Genomic DNA, 16,697 nt, shown 5'->3' with positions numbered 1-16,697 from the left:
TGCATGTAGACGACAAACATGCTGACTTCTCCTGGCATGTTTTCTTTGTCTTCCTTCTCTTTCTTGCTTTCTTGTCCTACTTCCTCCCTGTTTGTTGACATATACTTCCCTTTCAATTTGATTGTTTCTTTGTTCTTCAGTTGTACTTTTGCTGCTGCAAAAATGAAGGAGATTGTCAGGATGAGTAGGAGACGAAGCAGAGAAAGGAAACAGAGAGAAAAATTCAAGAAACAAGCAACACAAAAGTTACGTTGGAGGAGGAGAAGAGGGAGAGAGGGGGGGAGAGAAAGTCAGCGCAATGAGGGGCAAGGGAGGGAGGAGGAGGTGGGAGGAAGAAAGGAGAAAGAGGAACCTGTCTGGCTCTCCTAGCAGACGCATCGTCCATTGGCTTTCTTATCGCTTCAAAATTCTACAATGAAATCAGACAACACAAGCACCCTTCCTTTGCTCTGCTCTGCTCTCTACACTCTCCTCCTATCCTCCCTGCCCCCCCCCGCATCTGCTCGTCTTCGATCCCTCCATCTGCCCTCCTCTTCTCCCTCTCCCTCTCCCCCTCCTCCTTTCTTCTCCACCCCTCACCTGTAGAAGAAGCCGAGAGGCGAAGTCGTACGCGTCGTCTACCTCTGCCCAGTTGACTGCGCCTGAGAGGAAAAAAACAAAATGAGAGAGAGGAGAAGAAGAAAGAGGGCGGACGGATGGAAGCAATGATGATGATGATACTGATGATGATGATAATGATGATGAGGAGGAGAGGAGTGTGAAGGGGAGAGGTTAACCAGTGATGACGGTCTTGGAGGAAGGGAAGATGCCGATGAAAACTTCTCTCTTATTCTTGGGATCTTGTTCATGTCAGGTATCGAGATCATCCCCTCACGTCCTCACCCGTTGAGTTGCTTGCTTGCGGAGGAACAAACAGAATCTTCAGACCCGCATATCTGGAAGAGACAATCGTCATCGTCGACGTCATCTCCATCCTCCTGCTCCTGCTCCTACTCCTGCTCCTGCTCCTCCATCTTCCTCTTCCCCCTGCTCCTATTCCTGCTCCTCCTCCCTCCTGCTCAAGGACAACAACAGCAACCGCTACTGCTATTGCTACTGCTACTGCTACTGCTATTGCTACTGCTACTGCTACTGCTACTGCTACTGCTACTGCTACTGCTACTGCTACTGCTACTGCTACTGCTACTGCTACTGCTACTGCTACTGCTACTGCTACTGCTACTGCTACTGCTACTGCTACTGCTACTGCAAACGACGACAACGTCATCATCATCATCTCTATCACAAGCTCTTCCTCTTTCCCTCTTCCTCTCCACAAATTCGATCATTCCTCTTATACCTCTTTTCAGGAGTGTATTCCACTGATTTGACGCAAGTCGAGTACTGCTGTTGCTCAACAATCTGCAGACCAAAGTCAACAGAGTAGCCGTAGGAATAATGATCAGACATGTAACACATGTAAAACACTCGTCATGGTGTTGTTGCACTTGTTTGGAGGGAGAGAGGATGATATAACAAGACATCGTCATGTGCGCATCTCCAACCTCCTTCAGAGCGAGGGGGTCAAGCGTGTAGCCAACAAACGAGTAGCCCGCGTCAAAGGTACAGTTGATGTTCACGGTCTCCGGCGTCACCTTCACCCGCATATTAGACCTCAGCATCCCTCCCCTTCCTCTTCCTCCCCTCCCCTCTCCTCTCTTACCACTGCATCATAGTCGATGGGTCCATGAATGGCGACATGCTGGCCTGCACACGTTTTTAGCCTCCTTGGCTATCAACTCCTCCTCGCCTCTCCCGCCCTCCTCCTCCTTCGCCCTCCCTCTCTCTCCCCTCCTTCACGCTTTTCTACTATTCCTGCAACTTTCTCCCCTGCTCGCCTCCGGCAACCAACTCACCGGAAGGCTCACACACGTGCCGTTCAAACACGCGCGCCCCTTGCGGTGTTGCTTGAATGCTGTCAACGAGCTCAGAAGATGCAGGAAAGAGTAGAAACCAATCAAAAGAAGACAAAAAAAAACAGATAGAGGAAAAACAAAAAGTTTTTGAACAACAAATCTCAATCATTAGTTCAACATCATCTTCCTTCCACATCATCGAAGCAATACATTCTTGTAATCACACTGAGCGATCCGAGTGATCTTAGAAGTCATGCGGAGCATACAACATCGAGAGCAGGTATGGCATGAGGAGCAGATGTTGTGACATGTTCACTCACGAATTCAAACAGTTGAGCACGTGCCGAACGATCTTGTTGCAAGTGCCCTCGTCCTGGAACGACATGTCAAGATATCAAGAAACAAGTCATTCCTCCCTTAGCAATAGGTTGCATCAGCAAAGACAGGTTTCGGGCGTGATAGGCAAAGGATTCAGAAGCATCAGATTTTCCTCACCTTGCAACCTGCAATTTGAAGTCGACCAGTCTTGAAAACCTACAGAGATTCATTTAGACTTTGTAAGCAGGAAATCGCATTGCGAGTACTTGGCGGCAAAGATACACACACACAAACACAACACACTGTCTCTCTGTCTCTATCTCTCTGTTTCTCTCACTTCAACAAAGAAAAGAGCGAGCGAAGGTGTGTGGAACAACAGTGAACAGCAATTTGTCTGTGTAGGACAGAAGCAAAACTAAAAATGAACTGCGTTGAGAATCTCATGAAGACAGAGTGGATCTGTGAAGAACCAAACTTCTCTTATGAAAAATTGTTTCACAGATGCTGATCACTTCACACAGGTGCTGATCACAAGGCCCAAGTTTTTTGATTCTTGCACTGAAGGGAACACAACAAGATCGTGTAGTGGATCCCACCTTGACTGAAATGTTCGGGTTGCACGCGAGTGACAGGCGAAGTTGGACCTGTCATGTCAAATCAACCTTCTTGTCGCGACTGATCATGACCAAAGACTGACTTGATGCGCAAACTGTCTCTTTGCATCTTTCACTTTGCCTGGGAGTCAGAATCAGTACCTTAATATTTTCCTCCTCCTGTTCCTCCTGCTCCTGCTCCTGCTCCTGCTCCTGCTCCTCCTTCTCATCATCACCTCTGGATAACTGGACAGTTGCCCCAGTGTCATCTTTGTATTGATATGATAGACCAACAATTCCTTCTTCTCCCTGTCACCAACAATTTCGTTACTTTCGCTGTAAGATTACATTATCATGCACGAAATTTTCTGACCTCCTCGCACGTCGGTTCGAAACATTCAGAAAGAACTCTGAGATCAATGCTGGAAAACAAATCATAGTAAAACAACTCATATCCTCTCATCATCACAATGAACATGATGATGATGATGATGATGATGATGATGATGATGATGATCATTATAGTCACCATCATCGTAACCTTACCTTCCATCATGGGGACTGAAGATGTCAACAACGAACGCCATCATCGACACCACAGGTTCCCTATGGTCATAATCCCATCAGAGCTTCTATCTTCAGTATCAACCAAGATCACCTGCACGTTGGCTGCAACCCTCCATCTCGTGTTTTGCGAGGGAATAGCGCAAAATGCAACGCTGCAGCTGTTGACTCCTGTTCTAGTGCTGCAGCTAACCTTGCTGTCCTCTCTTCGTCCTAGCATCACATGTCAATATCTGATCTTACAGCACAGCTTCTTGAGATGTCAGAAGAAAAATAATGCCCAATGCCCACCTGCTCAAAATGCTGGAACAGTCGTTCCATTTCCTGATCCAACTCCTACAGCAATTTTAATCATGAGGCTGCAAGAATCATCTAGTTTACCTGCTGGATCGCAGCATTTTCATCTGCTGACATGATGCCTCCTTGATTTTCAACTCGTTCTTCTACAAGCGTGCAGAGCTTTTCATAAATCCAGCACTGACAACCTTCACTTCTGCAGATTGAAATTTAAGTGTTTCATTCTGCAACAGGACACTGACATGTGTGATTGGATTATCGGAATTCTAGATTGAACAATTACCACGCTATTCAAAGTTGCTTACAGCAATGGGCAACGAGTGAAAGTCTACTACACAGCGTTTGCTATACTTGCCGACATGTGTTATTTGTTTTCACAAAGAGAATAATCTCTGTACAAACTTTCCAACTTCAATGAAAATGATCTAACGATAGAAACAATGTTACTCATTCAGAAGAACAAGTCTACCATCCTTTTACAGCCACTTCACAACCACAACATCCTCTCCCTATTCCTTTTCCTGTGCCCATCTCTAATTCAAAACCTTGTGAGATCACACATTCTGATCGTCTTTGCCCTTCCCCTTCGATACCCTTCATTCTTACTCCTCCTCGCTCAAGCATCCTCCTCCTCCCCCCTTCCTCTCCTTATCAGCCCCTTCGTTTCCATGCATGGCACAACGCCATGGCGACTTTCAAGGAGGTTATTTTGGGAATTATCCTCCAATTTTCATTCATTAACTTGAATTAATAATATGTATCCACAAACAATTTCAATATTTCAAGTTAACCATCGAAATATGCCCAGCGATCCTCTGGACTTTTAGAGCCATGTTCTTATATATAATTTAATTTATAAATAGATACCAGGAAGTTAAAACATTTAGTATTTTTAAATAGTATTCTAAGTATATTTCAATAATGTATCCAAACTTTATTCTCCTATTTGAAAATATTCGGGGAAAGTTCAGAATGGTTCACCTGAATGTTTCATACCTGAACCGTCAACCCTGAAGCCTTGAGTCCCAAAAGACTTTTTCTCGTTTTTTCTTGTATGTGTATTTGTACCATTATTATATAAAGAGTATTTACTTTCCTTTTAGTACCAAGACATAACTCAGTTTAAAACATATTTACTTCCTTTCATTGTATTAGCGGTTACATACGTTAAATAAATGTTCGTTACATTCGTTTCCATCGTTACTTGACAGTTATCATTTGAATCGGTTGAGCATCAGAGGACAAGCAAAATTCTTTCAGGGTCACGGTGATATCAAAATTCAAAAGAATATTCATACCTTTAGGGTATAATTTCAAATCAAAGAAATGAATAAATGAGACATTTTCAAAAGAAAAAGTAGAGTGACCGTTTCTGAAAAACTTCTACTGCGGCACCAACAGCGCTATGGCCATTGTGCAATGGTGCAGTAGAAACTGACTTGATTCTGCTCCTTATCCTCTACCTTTGCTGTTTCCGCTTACATACACTGAACAACAACCTGTTCATATTCACTTTTTCTTCATTCCTTCCCTTTCTTGCCTCTTGTCGACGAATATCAAGAGCTACCGAACTGTTTCAATCCTCCTTGACGAAAAGAAAAGTTGCGCGCCTATAACGTGACTGTGCTTTTACCTGGAGTAGATTTTCAGTGTCGTCGCTTCAGTTGACTTGATCTGAACTTCCTTTCATCATGTCGAAGGTGGACAATGCACCGCATGATGAGGAGGTGGAAGTTTCTGACGACGAGTCTGTGCCTGACGGCGAGGAGGAGTCACAGACATCTGATGATGACAACGAGCAGCCTGTACAGGGGCAGGGAGGCGAAGAGAGTCTGGTGTTTGGAGACGAGTTTGAATCAAGGGATGACTCGAGTCCCAGCAAAAGGAAATCGCAGGTTGTTGAAAACCAACACTTCGACGAGGCTGTTGATGTGAGCAGCTCAGAATCTGTGGAGGAAGATGCCCCTCCGCAAAATCCGCAAAAAGCGCAGGAAGCTAGGAAGGTGGAGCCGCGACAAGCCCCTGCTCCTCAGCCGAGGCAAGAGCAGATGCAGGTTGGATCTGCTTCAGGAGAGGACGACGACGATGAGGAACATTCAGATACGACGTCTGAAGATGATGACGAGCAGGAACAGGACGGCAAGATGCAAGGGTACAACCCGATGGACTATGCCAACCTCCAAGTCTCAGATGAGATTAGAGAGCTGTTCCAGTACATCGGCAGGTACAAACCGCAGACGATCGAGCTGGAGACCAAGCTGAAACCCTTCATCCCTGAGTACATACCAGCGATAGGAGAGATTGATCCTTTCCTCAAGATTCCTCGTCCTGATGGCAAGAAGGACACGCTCGGCCTTACCGTGCTTGATGAACCAGCAGCTCAACAGACAGATCCGACGGTCCTTGACCTGCAGCTGAGAGCCATCTCTACCCAAGCCTCTCTTCAGCCGACTACTGTCCCCTACATTGAGAACGCAGCACAGCATCCTCAGAAGATTACGAATTGGATTCAGAGCATATCGGAGCTGCACCGAAGCAACCCTCCCCCCAACGTGCACTACACCAAGCCGATGCCTGATGTGGAGACTCTGATGCAGATGTGGAGTCCTGAGGTGGAAGAAGCTTTTGCTGGCGCCCTGCTGCCTTCTGCAGGTCAGTCGCTGTGGAAATTAACATCTTCCTGATATGACGGCAGATCTGAACGTTGACACTGTCGCTTATGCGCGTATTGTTTGTGCAATCCTCGACATTCCTGTCTACAGCAACATAACAGAATCGCTTCATGTGTTATTCACGTTGTACTCGGTAGGACCCATATTTCTGACAACCTTCTCTCGATGGCTCTGGTGCGCTGATTTGATATGCTTCAGGAATTCAAACAAAGCAATCAGGAGGCACTCGCTCCGGGTACTGAGTTCTGATGACATAAAATTTGATGTTTCCGAAGTTCCTGAATCGTAAGCCTGAGCTACGCTGCACTGATCATTCTGTCCATCATTAATGAACAAATCATCGGTTCTTACTGACATAATCAGGACAGAGAGTCCACCTTTAAAAGGGCCCGGATTCGAGTCTCGGAAGTGGTGGCACCGTGTCACCGTCCTGACAGTAACTGCATCCGAAGTTAGTCAATTTTGCTCGGAAGTTGCCCCGCCCCGAAGTTCGATGATAGTCGGAGGCCCTGCGGCGCACTAACCGGGTAAGCGGCGGCCGCCGGCTGCAAAGTGACGGTCTCAAGCTCTCACCATCACGGCCGAATACCGTACTAACTTGTAGTGCGCAGTGCCCTTCAAGGCCGCTTGGTTCCGGCGCCGATCTCTACTTGCAAACCTAAAACTGCTCGACACGGTCCCCGATTCAAACAGACTCTTTCAACCATTATCGAAGTTTCTGGTACAAATTTTAAGTGCGCCGACCATTCAAAAAAATGCCATGAAACTGAAATGCACCGTCACTGTTACCTAGTACGGTAGTATACCGTACCGTGACGGCGGGATCATAACTCGAGTCTCGGATGAGTCATCGATCATCAGATTACTAGGCTCAGCGGCCGCATCATCGGATGACTCGGTGACACTCACAGTACTATTGCCAGTACCGTAAAAACACTGACTACTAGGCTAGTCAACTAGGTGACGATCTCTCCCGAATCTCGCGGTACCAGCCTTCAACAGTAGTACGGAAAGATTGGATGGTACCATTTTTCTTGTACCTCTGCTTTTACATATCATACACCTACTATTATCTTTTTGTACATATTTGTGTATATATAGCATAAATTTGTACTCATCGATTAGACAATATTTGTACAAATTTATCTATAACCCATTGTTGAGATAACCAAGTGCAACCACCCCTAGGTCGTTCCTATGACCAGAGTCCAATCATGCATCCTATCCACTATGCACATCGAAACGTTGCTTTCTGTCGCTACGTCACCAAAAACACTTTTAAAGATGCAGGCCCCCTTCGGGATCGAATCCTGAAGTCAAGTATCAACAGAGGGGGTAGGGTGAGTCAAGAAGGGGTATCATACCCCTCCGTTTTCAGCTACAATATAGGGTGCATTGTAGATGTTCATAACAAGGGGGGTACAAAGGGTCCAAGGGTGGCTAGATTGCAGCGGGAGGGCTTTAAGGGCAAGTCTTGTGACATTACCAGAGGCCGGTCAGGGTGGAATATTTTCTAATTGAGAGAATATGTTTTAATAGCATACATCATACCCTTCTATCCTTCATCAGCACTATAGGACCCGATTCCTCCCATCTACCCCTCCCCATAACCATTTCCCGATAGGGGTGTTGGAGCCTCGCAGCCCCTTTCACGGTAGCAAGCTGTGGATCGATAGAAGGAAGAGATACAAAAAAGAAATTGATGAAAGAAGGGGTGGTATTATCTATGGAAGAATGGGTGGAGGTAGGTTTGGTCTGGGTCACCTCAAGGGGAAGAGGTATGTGATAATAATATATTGAAATACTTAGAGAATATGAAATATTCGACCTTATCGTTGGAGATCTCACCCCGAACGGGCTGAATGAGCAACATGATTGCAATAACCGCATTTTTAAAGTTTATATTTCATTTAATATATATTTCATAAATTTATTTTTGTACCACCTATTATCAATCTTACAGAGATAATCAAATTACAACGTGTCACAAATATTCATATACAAAACTATTAATCTATTATCAGACTTTGTACCACATATTATGTACTGACGTTTACCGTGTACCTTACTATTTTTTAAACACAGCAGTAACCCCACCCCGACATTACCTCTTCATACTCAGGCTAATGCTGGGGTAGTCATTTATTTTTTTTTCGATCTGCCATCAGTGTTCGATTTGTTGCGTCTCCCCTTGTTGGAGAGCAAGAAAATACCGAAGAGATGACAAAATGAATTTTAAGTTTCAAGTTACCGATAATAATTTGGAATTATACTGAACAATTACCAAAACTTTTTTTTCTGAGAAGGATCCGGTCGAAATCAAATAGAGTAGGTACCCCCACGGAGAACTTTCAACCAACCCCAAGTCAGAGGCAGCGCAATGCAGCTATAGCGCCCCAGGATGGCTTGATGGCACCTTTCCTGTCCTCCTTACACTCACCCAATCCTCATGCTGAACTCGCAGCGTTGCTCAACACGAGCTGAATGCAATGAATCGTGACATTTGTCCATCTCTGCCTCCTCCTCGTAAAATTTCCGCTGCGTCCCTAGCACTCCTCGTCGATGCCAGCACAGGCTTGTTCGCATGCCCTCCCTCCATTCACTTCACTCTGTTGTTAGAGCTTCTGCAAGTTAGGAAAGATTGTTTTGCAGAGGATCCCGACAAAGGCTCTGTCGCTGAACGTGTCTATCAGATGTCTGGGAAACCAGAATCGAAAGGAGCAATGCAATCGGTGAAAGTAGCACTGGTATGCCGACGGCTTATCCATTTTCGATTTTCCACTGAATACGTTTGCAGGCAATTGCTGGTATCTTCGGATCATTCGGATATTTTGCAGTCCTTCAGGTCCGTTTCCCTCAGCCTGCAATGATCGGCTGAATTGCTCTCGGACACAGGAGGATCTTTTCAAGAAGTCGTATGCAGGACAGAAGTTCAAGGCAACGTTCTTCATGATGGTTGCAGAGAGAGGTCAAGAGCACTGAGTTGTTGTGCATGATGAGCGCTGACGCTAAAGTCTTGTAGGAGCCAATGCGCTTGTTGCTCTCTTCTTCTTGCTGATCTTTGGGGGATCGAACCTTAAGGTGACAAGTGCGTGTGAGCGTCAATGCCTTGCAACTGCATTCATGTTCTCATGTTGATATACATCTCTGATCATGCTGATATCTTTCTTCTCTCCCCTGATAGCATTGTTGTGCATCAGATCCCCATCAAGGAAATCTCCGTCAGTGGTGCCTCGCAAATGTTGGCCATGGCGGCGTCGAATGAGGCCCTCCGATATGTCAGCTATCCTACTCAGGTTGAGCTAGATCGTCGATTCCTCCTCACAACGTGTCTCATGTTCTCGCTCAGGTGCTGGGGAAGTCTTGCAAGATGGTGCCTGTCTTCTTGATGGGAATTCTCATCGGCGGGAAGAAGTACGGGTGGGATACATACCTGCAGGTGACGATGGCGTCATGATCACCGGGGCTGTGAATGTGACTGACTTCATCTCCTCAGGTTATCACCGTCACAGCTGGTGTTGTCATCTTCAACTTCGGAGCTCCCGCAAAGCCAGGTCATGGAGTTTTTGTTCGCCAGCCATTCGTCGCCGCATCTGACGTTGAAGTACAGGCAAGGGCGGCGGGTCTGACTCGGCCTATGGCTTGTCGTTGATTGCTCTGTCTCTTGTTCTCGACGGAGTCACTGGAGGACTGCAGGTGAACTTGCTTCCTTCCCCCGTCTCCTCCTGATAGCTGTTGTGAACCACAGGATCGTGTGAAGAAGACCGCACAGACTCTTAACAACAACCCCAAGGTTGCCATCCTGCTTGTTCTAACATGATGGCTGACGCTCTTGTAGGCAAAGCCCTCGATGTTCGAGTCAATGATGTACACCAACCTTGCTGGTTCGGCCGGAACTGTGTATGTGACTTCCTCTGAATCGCTCGGTTGTCACAACAGGAGCTGTTGTCGCGCTGGCTTTCTGTGTTGCGACTGGTCAGCTTCAGGAAGGAATCGACTTCTGCAAGCGCAGCGAGGAGTTTATCTATGCCCTCTCTGCTTTTTCCATCTCTTCGGCTGTGGGACAGGTAAGATTTTGTTGATGATTGTGATAGTCAAAGTTTCTGTATTCACTCCCTTACTCTTCTGTATACTATACACCTCCTGCTCAAACTATCGGGAGATGGAGTTGTGATGTGCGTGTTTCCCAGTGTTTCATCTACTTCACCGTCACCGAGTTTGGACCTCTTCTCCTCTCCACGGTCACCACCACAAGGTTCCGTTCACCTCAGTTGCAGCGTCAAAGATGACAAGAGAGCAGGAAAATCTTCTCGACTGTCTACTCTGTCTTCAGGAACCCAGGTACACCTCAAGGATGCTGACGTGTTGACATACTGAAGTTTTCTTGTAACAGACAACCGATTGAACCAGATGCAGTGGACCGGGTGCTTCATGGTGTTCGGAGGCATCATCATCGAGATGGTGGGTTTTCAGCTCCCTGTATCATGTTCTGCTGACTTTTCTTGTCTTCAGGTGGCTGACAGGTTCAAACCACATGACAAGCCAAAGAAAGCTTAATCACATCCGGATTGTCTCGGAAGGAACAAGACAGATAAGAATGACTAAAGAAAGTCTGGTGGTTACGCATATTTTCCTTCCCCGAATCTTCAATTTCATATGTATAGCGACAAGCACAGTAAAGATCAAGATGGCAGTGATGAGGATGTTGATAAAAGCCCTGAGATGTCCTGCATGTTATGAAGGAAATCAGGAAGATTGAAAGACACGACTCTCATCTCCTTATCGTCTCCTGCAGTTTCTGTCAGCTTCTCTTTTGCAATCTACAACCAACTCACGTCCGTAAGAAATCATCAGCTCCTGTGGCAGATGCATCGAGTGCATGCAAATAGATGAGGATGAAGGTCAGCTGATCGATGGGCTGATGAGGTGGGAGAGGTGGTGGTGGAGGAGTGGAATGATGATGACGGTGATGGAGAAGGAGGAGGAGAAAGTGACAATGCTGATGCAGAAGAAAAAGGGGAGATGGAGGAGGAGAACCAGGAGGAGAAGGAGGAGGAAAGAGAGGAGAAATAATGATGATGAGCGTGTGGGACGAGCTAGCAGGAGACACCTCGTCGTCGAGGACAGCAAGAGACATCGCCATCTGAATGCGTCCGAGCAGAGGAAGCTTAGGAGACCTTGAAAGGCGTCAGGAAGAAAGTGGGAGCAATTAAAGCAGTGCAAACGGGGAAAGGGTGAAGAGAAAGGAAGAGGTTGAGGCGTATTGGGAAGCAAGGAAAGGTGGAAAGAAGGAAGGAGGACGAGGAGGAGGTGATTGTGATGGTGGTGGTGGAGGAGGAGCTTATTACCATGATAAGATTTGAAAAGGAGGAGCAGAAGAGAAAGTATACGCGAAGGTAAAGTACCTACGATTGAAAGTGAGAACGATGAAAGAACATGGAAAGCTGATCAGAAATAGGAAAGAGTGAAAGAACAATAAGGAGATAGAATATGAGGAGGAGGACCGTGAAAGAGAAGGCAGGAGGGAGGAGAATTAGCAAGATAGAGATACGAGCAGAGTCTGATTGCCACAACACATGTGAAGAAAGAAGAACACACGCAGAGAGACAAAGGGAAGAAAAGGAAAAACGACAAGAAGTGAGATTGTTCAATTTACATCTCAGTGTCTGGTTGCTTGACATGACATACGGAGAGAAATTCTAGATTTCCTCTTCTCTTCACTTGGATCGCTGCCGAACCTAGCCCATGCACCGTCAGTAGATGAAGAGGTTCGAGGGAGATGCAACGGCAGGAAGCGGATGAGTGAACAAGGAGGAAGGAATACAGGGGGACAGACAAGATTGCTAGGAGGCTGAACAGAGGGCAAGAGAGAGGAGAAAGAGGAAGAGAGGAGATAGAGAACAAGATAAAGAGGGAGGAAGAGAGAGAGAGAGATAGAGAGAAAGAAGAAATGGAGATAGAGAGAAAGACAGAAAGAGAGAGAGAGGGGAAGGAAAATAGTTCGAGGACACAGAAGGGATGAAAAAGGAGCAAAAGCTCAGATTGACCTCCATGCAGCCACAAATCTGTTCTGGAGATGGACTCCTGTAAGAGCTGGTTGCTGCTGGTTGCAACCTAACAAACATGTCATCTTTCTACAAGGCACAATCTGTTCTCACATGCGCAACTGCTCCACTTTCAGGATCGAGATGATAGATCTCGTGTGGTTCTCTAGCAAAGAGATTTGAGAAAGACACGAGACAAGAGGAAGGGAGATACATGGAGTAAGCGAAGTAGATGCTCTGATTGTGCTCGAAAGCAACCTGCAACAGTCACTGCATGCCTTTGATACTTGAGAAGCTTACAAAGTTTTTCTCGTACACCTGATGCAAGATTATACATTATTTCTCAAGGTTGCTTTGCAGCAGGAAGAACACAACAACAGAGCATTGTGTTTGCGACAACAAAGGCCATGCAAGGGACTACCTGCTTTGAGAGCTTGACTTCAACAACATCTGACAACATCAATTCTCGTTCAAACGTTTGCGATCCTCCTTCTTCTTTCGATGATTCTGAAATTTCTTGCAGGCTAATCGCCACCAGCTGTTGAGTGACCCTAGACGGCAACCTGAAAGAAGTTAAGACTGAAAGGATTTGTTAAAAGAGATGGAGAGCAAACTGAACAAACATCATGCCTTTGGCAACATACGCAAACAAGGATGAGATCAGGAAATGGGGAAAACAAGTGGAATGCATGCAAGTGGAATGGAAGCAAGGAACAATGCCACGAATTGTTACCATCTTGAGTTTGCGTTAAACCAAAGAAACTGTTTGCCGTTGGACAACTGAGAAGAAGTAATCAAGACGAGTTGAAAGGGAGGAAAGAACAGCATAAAGCAGCAAAGAAGAGAGCAAAGAGGAAGATGAAAACAAGAGGAAGGATGAGGACTGTAGAGGAAAGGAGCCGAGAGAGGAGGGTGCAGGTGAGGAATGGAGAAAACAAAACATAGAAAGGAGATGAAACGAGAAGTGAAGAAGCGAAGGGAAGGGATAGGAGGGGAGGGGAGCAAGTAATTGAAGACGTCATATAAGTTCACAACCGAGAAGACTCTGGCATCCTGCGGACCTTGCGAGCCCTCTTGTGATGGAACAGAAGAGTAAGAGATGTTCAATCTGATACCAGATGTCAAGACATTTGAGATGTCAGTAAGATGTTTCATTGCCTTGTTAGTGCTCGACTGACATCTCGTGTGAGTTGTTTTGTCTGATCGTCAAACAGCAGCTCTGTGTGCCACTGTTGGAAAAACATTCGATGAAGCAAGAAGAATGAGTAAACGTGCAGTGAAGAGCAAAGCAGAGCAACGATGAGAAGACAAAAGGAGAGGAGAGGAGAGAAGAGGAGAGGAGAGGAGAGGAGAGGAGAGGAGAGGAGAGGAGATGAGAAGAGATGAGAGGAGGGGACGGGAGAGGAGAGGAGATGAGATGAGATGAGAGGAGAGGAGATGAGAAGAGTAGAAAGGAGAGGGAGTAGAAAGGAGAGGAGAGGAGAGGAGAGGAGAGGAGAGGAAGAAAAGGAAGAGGGGAGAGTAGAGGAGATGCAGAGGAGAGGAGGAGGAAGAAGAATAGTGAAGGAGGAAAGAGCGCAGGCAGGGAAAAGGACGAGGAAAATTCACTCGCCTGTATTGATGGCGTGAGTCTCTTCTGATATCCCAGAGGGCCAGGGGTTGTCAATTCATGTTCCCTAGAGAGAATGTGACAAACTCTTCATATCCACGTTGACCAATCTTCATGTCAGTCTCCTTCATGGATGAGACATGTACAAATCACAAATCTCAGGGGGAATATCTTCTTGTGATTTCTGGAAAATATGACAATGCTCTCATATCAAGTTTAACATGATAATTGTGATAAAGGATGCCATCATCAACACGGTTCTCGTGAACATTGCGTCTGTTGTTTACCTGAAAATCACATGCCAAACTGGTTTCTTGCTGCTGCTGCTGCTGCTGCTGCTGCTGCTGCTGCTGCTGCTGCTGCTGCTGCTGCTGCTGCTGCTGCTGCTGCTGCTGCTGCTGCTACCGTCGTTGTCATTTTCAGATTTTCTTGTGATGAAAACGCTCGGATTAATGTAAACACCATGTCCTGACATCGATTTCCATTCCTGGAGATGCAAGCATAAGGAGGGCAGGAGAACATTCAAGAAGAAACAGCACAAGAGGTTCGTGTGAAGGAGATGAAGAGGAAATAGAATAGGAAATAGCAGAGAAAGAGGTGATCAGGCGAAGGATAAGTTGAAGGAGGAGGAGAGCTGGAATATTTGAGAGAAAGAAGAAACGAGAGAACGAGGAGGAGATGAAAGAGGAGATGGAGAAGCAGCCGGAGATAGAGAAGTGCATGGAGGATTACGAGGAGGAGCAGGTGTATGAAGAGAAAGAGGAGGAGGAGAAGTACGAAGAGAAGAAAAAGGAGTATGAAGAGAAGGAGAAGGATGATGATGAGGAGGAGGAGGAGGGTTACTTTCAACTCTATCTCTGAATCCCAGTTTGGTCGGAGAGAAGAAACTTGATCGATCATCGTCATCATCCATTGATAACCATCTGCACACTGAAACTCGTCAGGAGGACTTCGAGACAAGTTACAACCTACGTCCTCGTTGCAAGGAGAGCCCAGGAGGTGTGTGTAAGAAATTGGTCCAAGAGGTTGACCTACAGCAATCAGGTCAGGGAAAGTTCAAGATCTCGGTAGCAAAGTCAGGCCAACAAATCACGATACATCTCATCGCATCAAATATTATCACATCATATCATATCATATCACACCAGAAACACGGGAATACAGAAGCCCTTATCATCGTGTCCCACTCATGATTTGTTTTCAAAAGTAAAGATTGCATTACATAGAGGTTATCAAAGGCAACAAGCCAATTTACCTCTTTGATCTACAAGCTCGACAACAACCTGACATGCAAAACAAATGATGTAAATAGATGTTGCAGGTGCGGTTGTCCATGATGACCGAATGTCTTCCGGCACTCCTCAACTTCTCTGACGGAAGCTCTACACATGTCGGCTACACCATAATCGTTATCATCGTCTCATCACAAAATCATCATCATTGCTCCTCCTCCTCCTCCTCCTCCTCCTCCTCCTCCTCCTCCTCCTCCTCATCATCATCATCATCATCATCATCATCATCATCAAACAAAACTTACATGAATTGCAGAGGTTGAAGCTGAAGCCAGCTCAACTTGTTTCTCTCCATCAACGCTTACAACCACTGTTGATCGAGTTATGCAAATCTGGGACAAGCATTGCTGTCCCTCTCACCAGTTGTACCATCAAGTTCCTTGAAAACTTCGTCCTCTTGTAAATATCCATGAATCATGTAGAAACAAACACTCAAATACTTGTCGTTATCCTTATGTCTGCAATCAGTATAGCTCTACCGATCAACAAAGGTACCTCAAAGGATAAGAAGGCTCTGCTCGGTGGGCTGACGATGCGAAAGTGAATGTGCCACGGAAGGAAAAACTCAACATTCTGACGGGTCACTGAGTGAGATTGAAAGACACTAGTGAGAGTTTCTAACATTCTCGATCTCATCAACAAAAATCTTCATCCAATGTCGTCCGAGTTCAACACCCTCAACAAGAATTCCGACCTTGAAGAGCAACAATCATAATCGTAAATGTTCACAAGTCATGCTTCACTTGCGTTCCTGTTGTGTTGGCCACAACAACACCATCTAAGACGAGCTGGCTATGTACAGTTGCATCTGCGCATCATGAAATCAAATACCACAATGCAACATGCAGCAATCAACAAGGAAAGGATCAAATCAGACTGTACCTTCGCACGATCTCAACGATTCGCTTGTCTCTTTAGCATCCAGAACGTAAAGATGGAGCAATTATTCCAACAGGAACAACCTGATACAAAGATGATGTCGTATTCCAGCCACATGGATTTGGAAACGTGATTGTAGGTTGAAAGTGCCTGAAAGTGCCCTATCACAATGAAATTCATCTATGCGTTGTCGTCGCAATGATTCTCAATCTTAATCTCAACTCTTCTCCTCAACTCTTCTTCATTCCTGCTCCCAATCATCTCGTCCTTGTGCTTGTCCTCGTCCTCGTCCTCGTCCTCGTCCTCGTCCTCGTCCTTGTCCTCGTCCTTGTCCTCGTCCTCGTCCTCGTCCTCGTCCTCGTCCTCGTCCTCGTTCCATCTCGCATCTATCTTCACGCTGTCATACTGGCACAACGAGGCCGATGCTTGATTCCAACAACACAGTCAATGTACAGGTTGTCTCAGGGAGAAAGTCACCGATGTGCTCCTCCTGACAAGCTCACTGTTGCATGACTGCTAAGATGATCAGCAAGT

At 45.9% G+C, this 16,697-nt stretch overlaps 3 protein-coding genes across 3 annotated transcripts; 2 read left to right on the top strand and 1 right to left on the bottom strand.

Moving 5' to 3' along the window:
* Positions 1-771: 771 nt before the first annotated feature.
* GUITHDRAFT_114559 (hypothetical protein) lies at positions 772-2,280 on the bottom strand (the record flags this gene model as incomplete). Its single annotated transcript, XM_005826284.1, has 7 exons — positions 772-839; positions 883-935; positions 1,340-1,401; positions 1,545-1,634; positions 1,703-1,746; positions 1,896-1,954; positions 2,216-2,280. 7 exons carry the CDS (start codon positions 2,278-2,280, stop codon positions 772-774), a joined length of 441 nt encoding a protein of 146 aa, XP_005826341.1.
* A 3,531-nt stretch (positions 2,281-5,811) lies between these two features.
* Positions 5,812-6,588, top strand: GUITHDRAFT_158420 (hypothetical protein; the record flags this gene model as incomplete). The annotated part of the gene is made up of 3 exons (XM_005826283.1): positions 5,812-6,319; positions 6,363-6,472; positions 6,538-6,588. The coding sequence occupies 3 exons, from the start codon at positions 5,812-5,814 to the stop codon at positions 6,586-6,588; spliced, it is 669 nt and encodes a 222-aa protein (XP_005826340.1).
* Positions 6,589-9,032: 2,444 nt separating this feature from the next.
* GUITHDRAFT_114557 (hypothetical protein) lies at positions 9,033-10,896 on the top strand (the record flags this gene model as incomplete). The annotated part of the gene is made up of 15 exons (XM_005826282.1): positions 9,033-9,086; positions 9,137-9,184; positions 9,235-9,307; positions 9,362-9,420; positions 9,540-9,635; positions 9,689-9,778; positions 9,836-9,893; positions 9,950-10,035; positions 10,088-10,132; positions 10,178-10,223; positions 10,279-10,406; positions 10,530-10,594; positions 10,640-10,680; positions 10,733-10,800; positions 10,852-10,896. The coding sequence occupies 15 exons, from the start codon at positions 9,033-9,035 to the stop codon at positions 10,894-10,896; spliced, it is 1,002 nt and encodes a 333-aa protein (XP_005826339.1).
* Between the last annotated feature and the right edge of the window lie 5,801 nt (positions 10,897-16,697).

The sequence above is a fragment of the Guillardia theta genome (genome assembly GCF_000315625.1).
Source record: "Guillardia theta CCMP2712 unplaced genomic scaffold GUITHscaffold_76, whole genome shotgun sequence".
Classification (NCBI taxonomy): Eukaryota; class Cryptophyceae; order Pyrenomonadales; family Geminigeraceae; genus Guillardia; species Guillardia theta.
Note: the sequence above shows the minus strand (reverse complement) of the source record. Positions and strands in the feature narration are given on the sequence as shown.